The 17,041-nt window shown below is 36.5% G+C and overlaps 1 protein-coding gene across 1 annotated transcript; it reads left to right on the top strand.

Annotated features, from left to right (window-relative positions):
• Window positions 1-9,328: 9,328 nt before the first annotated feature.
• LOC141338842 (interferon-induced very large GTPase 1-like) lies at window positions 9,329-16,575 on the top strand. Its single transcript, XM_073844458.1, has 4 exons — window positions 9,329-9,427; window positions 9,755-11,898; window positions 11,983-15,471; window positions 16,495-16,575. Exons 1-4 carry the CDS (start codon window positions 9,355-9,357, stop codon window positions 16,573-16,575), a joined length of 5,787 nt encoding a protein of 1,928 aa, XP_073700559.1. The 5' UTR covers window positions 9,329-9,354.
• The last annotated feature ends 466 nt before the right edge of the window (window positions 16,576-17,041 follow it).

The following is a 17,041-nucleotide window of genomic DNA, read 5'->3' as shown; positions in this document are numbered from 1 at the left end:
ATTGACAGATCAGAGAAATGGCGCTACCGGAAAAGCTTCAGGACCAGACAAGTGCAGTAGCCTCCAACGCGCTTGTTATTGTTTACGTCCTTGAAATGGTCTTTTCAAACTCCAGCTGTCAAAACTCCCAGAATCCTTTGAGACTCAATCAAACTGCCCTTCTATGTAGACTCTATGGAAACTCATTCAAACTCATTCTATTAACAAAACTTAAAACTTTTTAAACTTTTTTAAAACCTTTCAAACTTTCTGGTCCGGTTTTCTCAAAACAACTTAAAGACTGTCTTGACAAACTTTGTCTAGTTGTGTATTTCTGATGTTATTCAGCGCTGTATGTCGGTGTGCTATCGGCGCTGACCACAGTCTTGTTGTTTGTCAGTTAAGGATCAGTTTACATGCTTTGGTTTTATTGGTTCGGGAAAAATAACTGAAATCCCTAATCTGCTGAAATAAACAAGTTGATCTTTTTTCCTCTGTTTTATTTGCTTATGATAAATTATGTGACTTAATTTAATTTCTTATTTTCTGCTCTCCCTCTTACTGTCAATGTAGGTTATTTAACTGTGAAATGACAGATGAAGGTTGTTCTGCTGTGTCTTCAGCTCTGAAATCAAACCCATCACACCTGAGAGAATTGGACCTGGGCAGGAATAAACTAGGAGACTCTGGAGTGAAAAACCTCAGTGATCTACTGATGAACCCACAATTCAAGCTGGAGACGCTTGTGTTAGTATCATTATACTGTACAGCAGTTACAGTCAGATTAAAGTTCACTGTTTAGTTTAGGACCACTGGACTCTTGACATCTTTGCTGTGAAACAAAACAGAAGTAAAAAACAAAAAATGACAGGAGATGATTCTGAGAGTTAGTTATTTATCCTGGACTAATGGTATATATCACTAAATCTTTTATTAAGGGAAATGTATATTATTTAGTATATTTGTATAGTTAGAAATTGTAAACTACACTCTAAAATTTCTTTAAAAAATATTTGATTTGATTGATTTAATGATTTTCATTAATTAAAAATGTGAAAATAGACCATTTAATTTAGTTAATTTTACAGTTGTTTTTATATTGATTTAATGTATTGATTCATTATTTGTTGACTGAGGATGGGTCCAGACTTGGATTGTAACTAGTATCCTCAAATACTCCTGTCTTGGTTTGTTCATTCATATATTAGGAGTTTCCATGATTTTGCTGGTGTGTTAGGGAATATATGCATTTGCTGATGATCATCATAGATCTGAGTCATTGTTCTTTCTCTTTCTGTCTTCAGTCTGATTTATTGCAGTATTACAGAGAAACAGTGTCTCATCCTGACTTCAGCTCTGAAATCAAACCCATCACACCTGAGAGAACTGAACCTGAGCTGGAATCAAATCACAAACACAGGAGTGAATGACTTATGTGACGTACTGAAGGATTCACACTGTAAACTGGAGAGATTGAGGTCAGTAACATTCACATACAAGAATCAAAATGATGAAAATCACTTCAACAGTTTAAACCAAAACACTTTCTACTCAATATCTCATGATGAGTGGGTTCATGGGTTCACATTATATTTGTGTCAAATTCTTCTCCTTAATGATTTGTTTGTAAGATGATCTTCTCTTCCTCTGTTTGTCTCTTTTCTAGTCTTCATTACTGTGGCATTACAGATGTTTCTTCTTTAACTCAGTCTTTGACAAACACAAAAGCACTGCAGTTTCTAAAAGAGCTTGATCTGAGACACAATAAGATTGGAGACTCAAAGCAGCGGCTCATTGATGTGCTACGGGACTCAAACTGTAAACTGAGGTGAGTAAACTTCACTTTGTGATATTAAAGAGATCTTCAATTACCTCTGATATGTGGACAAATATTAACTTTCAAATATTTGTGAAAGGAGAGGATCAAATGATCATCAAGCTTTATTTCAAAGGGTTTGTGTCAGAATGAAATGTAAAGTTGATCAAAATGTTGAACACAAAGGAGGAAAGAGACCAAAAGCAGACTGTCAGAGCTTTATCCAACAACAGCTGCTTTATTAATGCCATCAGTAATAGTGAATCATTCCAGTTTGAAATAGATTTGGTCAGATTGGAGGAAAACGCTGGTAAAATCAGTGCAGATTCCAGCTTCAGCTCACAGCCGTCCAGCATCACATGATCAATGTCTCTGTCTCTTGTGTGTTTTTACTTTGACAAGCAACACGTCACATTACTTTACACTTACTTTACTTTCACTTATTTACTGAGACCAATACAAATGTTGAAACTAGAGGAAACACGGCTTTAACTAGTGGAACATTTAACTGAAAGGGTTTAGTTTTGAGGCAAAATCACATTAGTATTTGTTCTTGTGGTTTATTATATTTGCCGTTCACTCATTAGTGTGTGTTTCTCTTTATAGTGTCTCAACAGGAGTCACACAAACAGACAAACATATGAATGGAAATCATGTTCAAATGTATTTAAATCACAAATATTGTTATTTGTGCAAGATCATGTAAATCTAACTTTAACTTTAAAAGGAACTGTAATTGAAGTAGTGACTGATTTGTAATTTGTTCCATTAAACACTGATTTCTCTCTCTCTTTTGTTTCACCTTACAGTGTAGATAGATGGTGTCTATCCTAGTTTTCTGATCCTGATGAAAGGATCAGTGAACATCAGGTGAGGATCCACAGAAGAGCTTCACTACTGTGTCTATGAGGAGAAAGAAATGTGTGATAAATGTGTGAATGTGATCCATACAGGTGAAGAGACTCAGACTTTACAATCAAATAATGCAGCATGTGTGTTAGAAACATGTGATACTGAATGATTCATGTTGATTTAGTATTCAAGCAAATGATGCTTTTGTTTTATTGAAAGCTGAAACAGGAGGAAGACGCTCAGATGAGTCTGTCTGGCTCTTCAGTTTAATAATATTTGCATTAAACTCATCCATAATGATTCAAATGTTTAAATGTGATTGTCAAGTGCAGCACTTAAATGTGTCAAAGATATAAAACAAGTCTGCAATGTGAAATGTCCATGTTATCCAAAACATTAGTTATCTCATATTTTATACACATTGTTATTCTATTCTACTTTCTATTCAGTGATGTGTGTGTCTGTTGTTAATGTCCAGATTTCCAGTATATTGTCTTTGTTCTGTGGATGGAGTCTCTCCTTCGTCAGTCCAGACCAACTAAACATTTCAACAGTTAATCTAGAATTCAAATACAATTAATTCATTTGTACAGTGCTTTTCACAATATATATTTCAATAAAGGTTTACAGAAAATGCATGTTTCTTTGTTACAGTTAATATCCATATGTTTTTGTATTTGTACAGTTTTTGTACAGTTCCTGGATAACACAAATCATACAAGTAGATACTGTATTTAAGCAGAAATTATGAATATCGTTAAAACAATGACTACACGCATCTTACATAATTATCTTACTGTCTTATGCCACTTTTTATAACTTGTAATGCGAATCTCTTGTTAAAGTACTGATTTAGATGTATAAACAGTTACTGTACTGTCTATTATTACTATTAAATTACTATTGCTATTATTATCTACTATTACTATTAAAAAAATGCACTGCAAAAGATAATTTTCTTACTATTTTTGTGTTGTTTTCTAGTGTAAATATCTACAAATTCTTGAATCAAGATGAATTTATAAGTAGAAGAACTCAAGATTTTATGTCTTGTTTTTAAAATCATGTTATCTAAATTTAGTTCGTATTTAGATAACAAGCAAAAAATATCTGCCAATGAAGAAAGCACAATTTTTTTTTTTTAGGGAAAAAAAGACATTATCTTAAGTGAAAATATTTTTTTTCTTCTTTTATACTTCTAGTGTTAAAACAGTGCTAGACGATGAGAATGAAGAATCTGTTACACCACAAGGAAAGATCTTATACTGCAAATGTGTGTCACCATCGTGGGCTTGAGTTGGTTCTAGTTGTAATAGTCTTCATTAATGTTGTTTTTTTAGGTAAATGCGAGCCCTCCGTTTGACTCCACAGCTTAAAGACACTTCCCTCCTTTGTCTCTAAAAATAGATTAAATGTGTAAAAAAAATGTTATTGCCATCTCTCTCTCCCATTATATCAGCAAGAGAAGGCAAGGCAAGTTTATTTATATAGCACATTTCATACACAATGATAATTCAAAGTGCTGTACATAAAAGGAATTAAAATATTCATAAAATAAAATAATAATAATCACAACAATAAAAACAGATAATTTAAGAACATTTAAAATTATAAAAAAATATATATGTATTAATATATGTGTTTAGGTCCTAAGCCATTGAGTGCTTTATAAACGAGTAAAAGTACTTTAAAATCTATCCTAAACATATCTGGAAACCAGTGTAAGGACCTGAGGACTGCTGTGATTTGCTCTGATTTTCTGGTTCTAGTCAGAATCCTGGCAGCAGTGTTCTGGATGAGCTGCAGCTGTCTAATGGTCTTCTTGGGAAGGAGTGAGGAGACCATTACAATAGTCCACCTGCTGCTGATAAAGGCATGAAAAAGTTTCTCCAAGTCTTGACCGAAAAAAATCATCTGACGCTTTTCAACGCTTCACTAGCAAACAGTAGCGTTACTGTTTAATCTTCAAAATGAATTTGAAGTGTTCAGTTTCCAGCAGATAGCAGTAATCTTCTACTAATCGCTTGTTAAGTCTGACGCGTCACCGTTTCCGTGTCCAAACGCTCTATCAGATGCCACTAGAAAACAACAAATGGTGCTGATATACACTCACAATCTGATCAGAAGCAAACACAAGACACAGGTGAAGTTGATTGATTGAGAATGATTCAGTTTTGTTCAGTGCTTATGAATCAACTGTACATTTGCTGAGGGGTTTGCAAGATCTGTGGTAGGCCTATCACCCCTCTGTATTTAAGCCCCAACACTAACTCCTGCTGAAAACATTCTGCTTATCAGTGTCCAAAAGACCATCAACTATCTTGTGCATGGAAAGGAAAACGTGTTCTATTCCCTTTAACTCCTGATGGTAACCCCAGACAGTACAACACTTTTGTTTTTTTTTTTTGTTTTTTTCTAAAACGTAATTAATTTGCCTCATTCCCTTAAAGTTATTCAAGTGTGTGTGTGTGTGTGTGTGTGTGTGTGTGTGTGTGTGTGTGTGTGTGTGTGTGTGTGTGTGTGTGTGTGTGTGTGTGTGTGTGTGTGTTTATAAAAGTAGCAAAATTAACTTTTTGTTTCAGATCATCTTAAAGAGCAAAACCTATGAACATGAATATCGTGATGTTCTCACTATGGCCGCTAGATGACAGCAGCAGAGCTCATTTAGTCCACCATGTCCACTCTGTAATGTAGCTCTTCACACGTTTTACTTTTGGATTCATATTTAGAAATATTAAATCTATTATTATTACATTTAAAACATCACACTTTTTGTCAAGGTTCAGCATTGTTTTGTACTGTAGTACTCTACAAGTCGCTAGTTTTCGAACAGTAAAGTGTTCTGTCTCTTCTGCTCAGCAATAATGACTTTATTTGATCCAAAGTAAAGCAACAACAGTAACATTTCGAAATATTTTTACTATTTAAAAAAACTGTTTTCTATTTAAATATGTTTTAAAATGTAATTTCTCCCTGTGATTTCAAAGCTGATCAATACTCCATGTATATTCTGATTTGCTGCTCAAAAACATTTTAGTATTATTATTAGATTGTTGAAAACAGCTGAGTATATTTTTTCAGGTTTCGTTGATGAACAGAAAGTTCAGAAGAACAGCATTTATCTGAAATAGAAACATTTTGTAACATTATGTATGTCTTTATCGTCACTTTTGATCAGTTTAAAGCATTCTTGCTAAATAAAAGCAACATTTCTATAACTCCTTTCCAACAAATAAATAAGTAAAAATGAGGCTGAGTCCAAGCTTTTGAAAGGTAGAGTGTATAATGTTACAAAAGCTTTTCATTTCAGATAAATGCTGATCTTTGGATTTTTCTATTCATCAAAGCATGCTGAAAAAATGTACTAAACTGTTTTAAATATTGATAATAATAAAATAAATGTTTCTTAAAAAGTAAGTCATCATATTAGAATGATTTCTTAAGGATCATGTGATACTGAAGACTGAAGTAATGATCACAGAAATAAATTGCATCACAAGTATATTCACACAAATAATCTAATCTGAATTAAAAACGGCAATTTCGATGAAAAGTGGCTAGTTTGTACCCTCATTAACAGTAACATCTCAAATGTAAATCAAACGCCCATTCACAATGTCGTAACTTTATTTATTGAAAATTGATTTATTTTGAGCAATCGAAAATACTCTATTTAATCAGATATGGAGTGCTATTAACGTTAATCACTTTGCCCTCTTAGGCAACAACTTTGCTTCTCATTTTATTTAAATTTTTCTTTGTCTGTTCTGGTGAGCGTTTGATATGTAGCCTACTCAGTTTACTAATAAACAAATAACTCATAAAAAAAATGCTAATAACCGTTAAATACAATTTTTTCATTCCATTATTTTTAGCAACTAAGGTTTTGATTATTATTAACGTTTTATTTAAAAAGATTTTCAAAAAATCATTTCTGCAACATAGCGCCCCCCTATGAACCGCATAGCCTATACAGCATACCCCGCAACTTTCCCTTAATGGAGGGAATGCTTTATGATTCATCACATAAACTGAGCAAATGAGATTGGTAGGCCTACAATTGATCTGAAACAGTTTGCTGTCTGTTTTATTAATGCTAATTAAGAAAAAACACTCTGCTCGAATTCACTTTTCATTGAATAGCTCCATCTTTAATAAGGATCTATAAATGCGTGGATAAACTCGCTTTAAGTGCTGCTCAGCATTGAGCGAACATTGTCAGTCTCACGCATGCGCAATGTGGGGCGCAGGTTTCGTTTTGTGTGAAAACATCAAGGAAGGCAGAGTGCTGAGAGAAATTAAATGAAATAATGTATGCATAAGCTTAATATGCACTGAATATCTTTATGGTTAGCTTTGTCATTTATTTGCATTATGTCTCAAGCCCAAGCAAGTTAGTTTCCTTTGTAAAGTGAACGAGTCCAACTGCAAACAACTGTCGTCGTTTTAGCAACATGGAAAGAAACGTCTACATGACAGAATCTCACAATGCAGGTATCATATACTCTCTTTATGTTTGTTATATGAGATTAATTGTGTCGTGCAACATTAAATAATGACTTTAGTTCATTTCTGAATGTAATAGCTGTGTGAGCAGCAGTAACACCAGTTTCACTTTCATAGAACTGAATCAAATCTGTGTAAAACAAAATGTGTTCAGTGTTTAGAACAGAAACATTGTCTCTTGTGAAGTATTTTTTGTTTATGTTTACTTGACTTGGTAAACATGCTGGTGTAGAAACATTAAGAACGTGTTTCATGATCTTCTAGTTGAGATTCAAGCTGCTGCAGTTAAACAGAAAACTGAACGACAAACAACAGAGCAGTGATGGAGATTCACATAGACTGGATGAATGAACAGAGACTGTGTTAATGTTTGAAAATCACTAACATCTCTTACAGGACGATGAACAGACAGACGTCAAGTATCAAAGAAAACCAGCTGAAGACAAAATAACTGGAGGAGAGATCAGAATATTGTTATGTCAACCTCTGATAGCACAGGTAAAAATCACACTCACATCATTGATTCTAAAAGAACATTTTAATTTGATTCTGTCAATGGAATTTAATTCCTTGAGGCAATTTATTTACATTTCAAATCCACCTCTTGTTGCATATTTAATAAAAATTATAAAAATTATTTTCATCTCCTCAACAAACGCCAAACATATTTATTCTGATGTGACTTCTAAGCATCTGAGTATTTCACCAGTTTTGCTGTTTTAATCATTTGTTCAAATGTGATGAAGGCAAAATATAATCTAAGACTTTTATTTCATACAGTGATTGTCGTCCCCAATCCTCCTCGCAGGAGAAAATGGAGCAAAGAACAACCTCCTCACAGTAAGTCTTTAACTACATAAATAAATAAAGTTAGGTGTGGAAATGTATCTTCAGCTGATGGATTCTGGTTATTTTGATTTGTAATATTGGATTAAGCACAAGATCCTGGCATCATAACATGTTGTATATCACATGTGCTGTGTGTTATTGTGTGATGTGAGGATTGTGGACACTGAATGTCTGATTTGACTGTCTGCAGTGAGGATTGTTCTTCTGGGTTGGAGCGTGTCAGAAAACAGTCTGGTGGGGAACTTCATATTAGGACGAGCAGCGTTTGACACTGAAGCTCCTCCAGATGTTGTAGAGAGAGTGGCAGGAAGACTGAAGGACAGACACGTGATCATCATCAACAGTCCTCAGCTGCTCCAGACCAACATCTCAGATCATTAGATCACACAGACAGTGAGAGAGTGTGTCCATCTGTCTGATCCAGGACCTCATGTGATCCTTCTGCTCCTCAAACATGAGCCGTGTTCAGCAGAAGATCAAGAGTGTGTGGAGAAGGTGCTGCACTCTTTCTCTGAGCGCGTTTATCAACACACCATGGTGCTCAGCACACAAGAGCCCACTCAAACCAATCACATCCTGCAGGAAATCATCCAGAAATGTGCAAACAGACACTTCAGTCTTCAGAGGAGCAGCTCTCCTGATGATCTTCTGCAGATGCTTGAGGACATTGAGAAGATGAATGATGGACGACACCTGGATTGCGCTGAAGGTTCACAGTTTTCACAATGGATGATATTGTGTGATGATATTTGGTGTTTATATCAGTAAATTAATATGAACATCTGTTCTTAGTTTCAGAGAGTGTGAAAATGAATCTGGTTGTGTGTGGGAGTAACAGAGAATTAAAATCCTTCATCTCAAACCTGATCCTGAAGCAGAGCGAGAGAAGATCAGAGCTGAGCTCAGAGTGTGTGAGGAGAGACGTGGAGCTTGATGGTCGTCTGATCAGTCTGGTGGAGCTTCCTGCTCTGTTCAACACTCAGCTCTCAGAGGAGGAAGTGATGCGTCAGACTCACCGCTGTGTGTCTCTCTGTCATCCTGGAGTTCATGTTTTCATCCTCATCATTTCTGATGCTCCACTTAATAATGAAGACAAAGCAGAAATAGAGGAGATCCAGAGGATCTTCAGCTCAAGAATCAACAAACACATCATGATCCTCATAAAGCAGAATTCAGAGCATCAGACAGCAGAACTAAATGAAGAAACACAGTCTGTCATTGAGAGATTTGGAGGAAGACATCAGTTCATTGACCTGAACACACAAGTGTCCACATTGATGGAGAAGATCAAGCAGATGGTTCAGGAAAATAGTGGTGTTTGTTTCTCCACAGAGACATTGTTTGAAGCACAAATGGAAAAACTGCAGGAATTTGAAGAGATGAAGAAGAAAATTCAATCATTAGAGACACATTTACTGTCACAAGGTAATGAGCAGAACATTATTTTAGGTCTAAAACTACAGAGCATGTTTTTAAATTGAATTTTTGCTACAGATTGATTCTATGTGTGACCCTGGACCCTGGATCTCAATTTCTAAAAATTGACCCTTATGTCTGGTTTTTGTGGTCCATGGTCACATATTAGAGTTTTATACAGTTCTATTTAAACTAAAGAACTGTTGGAATCCAACATTCTAAAGTTCAGAAATTCAAAATTCAGTTTAAAAATTCCAAAATGAAATAATTCAGATAAAAAAAAATTACATTGTACCATGTAGCTCATAGTGAACTGATGCATTTCCTCTCTTACAGGTTCAACAGAGAGAGAAGATGATCTGAGGATTGTGCTGCTGGGAAAAACTGGAGTCGGGAAAAGTGCGACTGGAAACACCATCTTAGGAAGAAAAGCATTTACAGCAGACACATCTCAAGAGTCTGTTACTAAAGAGTGTCAGAGAGAAACATCAGAAATCAACAACAGACACATTACTGTGATCGACACTCCAGGACTGTTTGATACTGAACTCAGTAATGAAAAAATCCAGAGAGAAATCAGCAACTGCATCCCCATGATCCTGCCTGGACCACATGTGTTCATCATCGTGCTCAATTTAGGACAACGATTCACTAAAGAAGAGGCAAGCGCTGTGGAGATCATCCAGGAGACGTTTGGAGAGAAATCTTTAATGTTCACCATGGTGCTCTTCACCAGAGGAGACTTTCTGAAGAACAAAACCATTGATCAGTGTTTGGGAAAACCTGGATCTGCTCTGAATCAGCTGATTGAAGCTTGTGGAAACAGATTCCATGTGTTCAATAATAAAGAGATTGGAGACCGAACACAGGTGACTGATCTACTGCAGAAGATAGACAACATGGTGAAAGCAAACGGAGGGAGTTACTACTCATGTAAGATGTTCAGAGAAATGGAGAGAGAAATACAAGAACAACAGATGAAGATCCTGATGGAGAAAGTGGAGCTACTGAACAGAGAAAGAGAAGAACTGATGAAGAAACATGAAGAAGAGAAAAAGAGAAAGAAGATCAAGATGGAGGAAGATCATGACAAAGACAGAAAGAGAAGAGAAGATGAATTTACTGAGAGAGAAGAACGATATAAAAGAGACATTAAAGTAAGAGAGGAACAAGAAAAACATCAGAGAGAGATACGAGACGAGATGAGACGAGAACGAGAGACATTCAGACATGAAATAGAGAAAGTGAAGAAAGAAAAGGACCAATTACAGATCAAATATGAAAAAGAAAAAGAAATACTGATGAACAGAATAGAGAATGGCAGGAAGAAAAGAGAAGAATATAAAACACTAATGAAAGAGAGGGAAAATCTTCAATCTAAACATGAAGAAGACGAAAACAAGATGAAGATCCTGATGGAGAAACTGAACAGAGAAAGAGAAGAACTGATGAAGAAACATGAAGAAGAGAAAGAGAGAATGAAGATCATGATGGAGGAAGAAAGACAGAATCAAGACAAAGAGAGAAAAAGAAGAGAAGAGGAACTCAGAGAAAGAGAAGAACGATATAAAGGAGAAATGAAGGAACAGGAAAAGCAGATGAAAGATGACATGAAAAGTGTAAAAGATCAGTTTAAAAGTGAAATGAAGGAAATGAGGAAAGAAATAGAGACTGTAAAGAAAGAAAAAGAAACTCTTCTGATCAGATATGACTCAGAAATAGACAGACTGATGAACAGAATAGAGACTGAAAGACAGAATCATGAAACCGAGAGAAAGAAAACAGAAGAAGAGTTTAATAAGAGAGAAGACCAATATAAAAGAGAAATGAAGGAACAGGAACAGATGAGAGATGAGATGAAGAGAGAACGAGGGATGTTTAAAGATGAAATGAGGCAAGAAAAAGAGCTTATAAAGAAAGAAAAAGAAGATCTACAGATAGAAATAGACAGACTGATGAACAGAATAGAGAATGAAAGACAACATCATGACAAAGAGAGAAAGAGAAGAGAAGAAGAGTTTAATGAGAGAGAAGAACGTTATAAAACACTCCTGAAAGAGAAAGAAGAGAATGAGAAGAAGATAAAAGAGGAGATGAAGAGAGAACGAGAGGAACTGGAGAAACAAAGTCTAGAGGAAAGGATGAGAAAACAAGAAGAAGAGAAAAGAAGAGAGAGAGAAAAACAGATTTGTGATGAACAGATTCAGAAACTGAAGAGTGAAATGGAGGGAATAATCAGAGAGAAACAGAGAATAGAAAGAGAGAGACAAGAACAACTAGAGGATTCAGAGAAGAGACTGAAAGAAGAAAGAAACATGAGAGAAGATCAACAGAAGACTCTTGAAAACAAACTGAAACTCCTTGAAGAACAGCATGAAGATGAACTGAAGAGAAGACGAGTGGAGTGGAGAGAGGAATATGAACGAGAGAAAGAGGAGATGAAGAAGAAGATCTGCTCTGAAACTGATCATTCACTGCAGGTGAGAAACAGAAATTAATTATTGCCTGCTATGATTGTAATAATAATAGTTTTAACTTACTTTATGTTACTGTTTTTTACACAGGGAGAAAACAAGGACATTGAACCAGCAGAAGTCAGAGCAGAAAGAATACAGAATCTATTCCACAGACTTCATCTTGAAGACAGACACCACAAACTGAGAGCTGCAGATGTTCTTCAGATAAATGAACATTCATTACAGTCTCATGAGTCTTGTGCTGAAGAAGAGCTGATTCAGACTTTCATACAGAAACTACTGATGATGGACTACAGAGCAAGATTCATTTGTGTTAGGGATCCCAATGAACAGGATTACAGGCACCAAAGAGACAGTGATTTATCTGAAGATGAGTTTGATATTTTTAATGAAATGTCTTTGTCAAACAAAAGGACCAGTCAGTCTGACCTCATTCACCCGATGGATGTCCAGATGGCTGTGTTTCATTGTGCTGATAGTTTCCTGAAGCAGCTGATGGTCACTAAACTGTCCCAGTGTCAGTACGCTCTGCCTCTGCTTGTTCCTGATCCATTCACACGACAGATTGAGTTTCCTCTCTGGACATTCAGACAAATCAACAAGAGCTGGAGGATCAGAAACACCAACAATGAGATCATCCATCAAACCCAGCCGATCTACAAGACACAAACTCCAATGGTGTTTTTCTTCAGGTTTGGCTCTGTGTCTTCATCCAAGTCTCAGCTGATGAACAGTCTGATCAATGAGAAACACAACACGTTCTTCCACAGGAACTGCCCAAACAGCAGCAGAACCAGAGTCCTGATGGATGGAGTGGTGGAGATCGCCTGGTTCTGTCCATCTGGGAGAAACACAGATAAATTCACTGAGTGTGTTGCGTTCTGTAATCTACACGGAGATGCAGGAGACCATGAGAAACAGCTGCAGATCCTCACTCAAATGGCCTCAGTCAATGTTGTTCTTCTGCCACGACTGGACAGGAATGATAGAAGTATGATAAAACTTCAAGAACTCTACAAGGACTCAAAGCCACTCATTTGTCTCTTTAGTGAAGATGATTCAGCTCTCATTGAGACACGAAAAGGAAAATACAAAATAGGTCTGAAAGACAGAAATCAGTCAGATGTGTCTGAAGAACTCAGAAGAGCTATAAATGATTGTGTCTCAGAATCGTCTTGTACTTTCAGACTTGAAGATGTGTCCAAACACTCAGACATCAGAGTAGATGAGGAAGATGATGATGACTGCAGGAGAGGAAGAGCAGCAGCACAGAAGATGATGAGTTTACTGAAGAAGAAAGATCTGATGAAAATCAAAGAATCATTTCTGCCTCATCAGGGGAAACTGTGGCATCAGTGGAGTCAGAAGAACAAAGAACTATATCAACCGATATTTCTAGATGAGATAGAAATGGAAATAAGTAGAAAAAAAACAGAAATTAGAAAAATACGCCAACAGCAGCATGAATGTGACATCAGTGAGTTTATGAAGCTCTTCATTAAAGAAATTAACTCACAAACTGGATATAAGATGTTTTTTCTTAAATGGCTCAGGATCCTCCTGGATGAACATATATCAGCTGATCTTTCTTATCTACATGACAAATATGATGAAAAGTGGTCAACGGTCTTAAAACTAAAAGAGAAACATGATAAATCTGAACAACTCAGAGCTGCACAAACTGAACTAGAGAAAATATCTGAGGATCTTCAAGCTGCAGACTTTGGTTTGGACCACATCATGAGGGAGATCGGTCAGATCTATGAATCATGTTCATCTGTGAAGAAGAACAAGAAAGACCTGCGGATGGACTTCTCTTCTCTCCCGAGTCTCGCAGCAGAGATGATGATCTCTGGATCTCCACTGGAGCTGATGGATGGAGATGCTGCTCATGTTCCTGTGATCTGGATCTCTGCTGTTCTAGATCAACTCATCCAGAAACTGGGAGACCAGAGAGTCTTTGTGCTGTCAGTTTTAGGGATTCAGAGCTCTGGGAAATCCACCATGATGAATGCCATGTTTGGGCTCCAGTTTGACGTCAGTGCTGGCAGGACAACCAGAGGAGCTTTCATGACGCTGATCAGAGTCTCAGACCAGATCAAAACACAGATCAACTTTGACTATATTCTGGTTGTTGATACTGAGGGTCTCCGTGTTTCAGAACTGGCAGGAGGATCAGCAAGACATCATGACAATGAATTGGCCACATTTGTTGTTGGTCTTGCAAATCTGACGTTGATCAACATCTTTGGAGAAAACCCATCTGAGATGCAGGACATTCTTCAGATTGTTGTTCAGGCCTTCATGAGGATGAAGAAGGTCAGACTGAATCCCAGCTGTGTGTTTGTGCATCAGAACGTTTCAGACATCACAGCTGGAGAGAAAAACATGTGGGGAAGGAGACGACTGCAGGAGACACTGGATGAGATGACAAAACTAGCTGCTAAAGAGGAAGTCTATGATGTTGAACGTTTCAGTGATGTTATTAGATTTGATGTTCAGAATGATGTGAAGTATATTCCTCAGCTCTGGGAGGGAATCCCACCAATGGCTCCACCAAACCCAGACTACTGTGAGAACATTCAAGACCTGAAGAAAACTATTATATCTTATGCCTCAAAATCAGATGGATTGATGCTATCACACCTAAAAGATCGTATTACAGATCTCTGGGAGGCTTTACTGAATGAACAATTCGTCTTCAGCTTCAGAAATTCTCTGGAGGTTTCATCTTACAGGAAACTGGAGACCGAAAACAGGAAGTGGTCCTGGAGTCTTCGCAGTGCCATGATGGAAACTGAGAACAAACTACACAACAGAATAGAAAATGGAGTAATTCATGAGGTTAAGGAAACTGATCTTCACAGAGAACTGAAGAAGACAAGTGAAGAAGTGAAAAAATCAGTGTCTGAATTCTTTGAGAAAGACAGAGATGCAGAAATACTGATTCAGTGGAAAAGATCATTTGAAATTAGAATCGAAGAGCTTCAGGAAAACATTGTGAGAGAAACAAAGAAGAAATTAAATGAGATTCTTCAGCAGCGAGAACTCAAGAAAAACATTGATGCTCAGAGGACACATTATGAAAACACTCTCTATGAAAAGAGCAGAGAACTCAAATTAAAACTTAAATATAAAGCAATTGATGAAGTAACACTGAAGAAAGAGTTTGATTTGTTTTGGGAACAGTGGATGAAGAAGATCATCATCAGAGACACTCCTCCAATCAGAGACGTTGACATAATGAGAGATGTGAGAGAGATCCTCAGTGATGTCTGTCAAAGTGTTCCTGTAGATCACAGGAGGGAGAGCAGGGATATTTTCACTCTGCAGAATTATTCTGAATATGTTGTTTTTAAAAATTCCACAAGATATGCTAGCAGAAGAGTTTGGATGTTTGGAATTCATCCTCCAGAGAATGAAGCCCAAATAAAATCATTAGTCTCAGATGTTGATCATCAGAGTGACAAAATGATTCAGTCATTTAACATCTCAAAGATGGGCTACAACATCAGCTACATTCATCAACTTATAAATTACATCAAAGCAAGAGTAACAGAGCATGAGGAAGGACAAGTGAGATATGTGTTCAAGAATCAATTCTTCGTGGATTTGGTTCTTTCCGTCTGTAAGAGAGCAAACAAGATGATCACTGACCAACACAGACTGTTCAGAGAAGCCAATGATCCTGTGATATATGTTGAGAAGAAGAGAGAAGAGTACTATAGTATTTTCCAGAAATACTGTCATTGATCCACATCAGACTGTTTGCTGTATATTACACTTTAAACAACTTAAATTCTGTGATAAACCAAAAAAGATAAACAATACAAATAAGTGTCTCAGACCTGTCAATCTGATTTATATCCAAATCCAGTGCAAACATCTGGTCAAATCAAACTCATCCAGTGGCCTTTTACAGTGATTTCTTATTATGTGAAATGTTGACCATAGGAATTAAGTAGTTAAAAACACTATTACTGTGAAGATTGTATTAGTCTTGACATGATTGTGTTTGCAGTGGTTTGTGTGCAGAAGGACTCCAGTCAGTTCATCTGTCAGTCAAACTATCTGTTCCCAAAATAAATGAACAAACAAACATCAAGAACAATGTGTGCATCATTTCTGTTTCATGTAGTCTTTCTAAAGACTCTATATCTATTATTGAGAAATAGTCAATCTCTGGTCGACATGTTTTTCTGTTTTATCTTGTAGTTATTTCCTTTTTGTGACACTGCCTTACATTTTGTTTCAGAAGCGTTAGAGTCTAATCCTACTGTGAAAAAGTTAATTTCCATTCATTAATTTTCCTTTAACTAAGCATATAGTCATATATTTAATTCATACAGTGTCTTTCAGGTTTATCAAATCAATTGTCAAACTGTTTCTTCTTATTGTCATCTGTAATGAAGTGATTGATGTTTTCAGTCAGTTGCTCAGTTTGACCACTAGATATCAGTAAAGCACTGATTTCACATGAGCAGGTGAGGGATTTCTATTACATGCATTTATTCATTTACTTTGGATTGATTTGGAAGTTAAATTGATCTGAATCTGTGTTTGTCAGATGTTCAGTGCTGTCTGTTCTTCTGCTCTCAGGATCTGCTCATGGATCACTATGTCTCTGGAGATCTGCTGATGTTGTTGAGTAAGTTTGGTGATGGTATCTGGAGGACATGAGATGCTGATGGCCATCATTCAGTCCACAGACTCGCTTCTGTGTTCAGGTATCTGTACTAACACTGATCAGTTCACCCAAACATCACCTCTCTTTGCTTTATTCACAGTTGATCTGGACAAGTAAACTCTGTTCTGTTCATCCTAAAGCAGTGATAACCAGGCACTGGCAGAGGGGGCTGCTCGAGCACCCGCCCCTTTTGCTCAGATGCCCAAAGTGCGTTAATGCTGATTTGTATTCAGCCGTTACTAGGGAAACCTTAATATTTCGGCGCTCTTAAAGCGCCCCCTTGTGACAGAGAGTGGCTTTTTCTTTTCCACATTTTTTCAGCTCTTTATGGTCAAATTAGTGCAATTATCGACCTACGTTGTTATGCAGCAAACACAGTTAAAATCTAAAAAAGTAAAATCTAAACAAATAAGACAGTAATATTAATGTTTTAAATAAATATAATAAATTATATACTCG

Source organism: Garra rufa, chromosome 7, assembly GCF_049309525.1.
Source record: "Garra rufa chromosome 7, GarRuf1.0, whole genome shotgun sequence".
Classification (NCBI taxonomy): domain Eukaryota; kingdom Metazoa; phylum Chordata; class Actinopteri; order Cypriniformes; family Cyprinidae; genus Garra; species Garra rufa.
The sequence above is the reverse complement of the archived record's forward strand: the minus strand, read 5'-3'. Positions and strand labels throughout refer to the sequence as shown.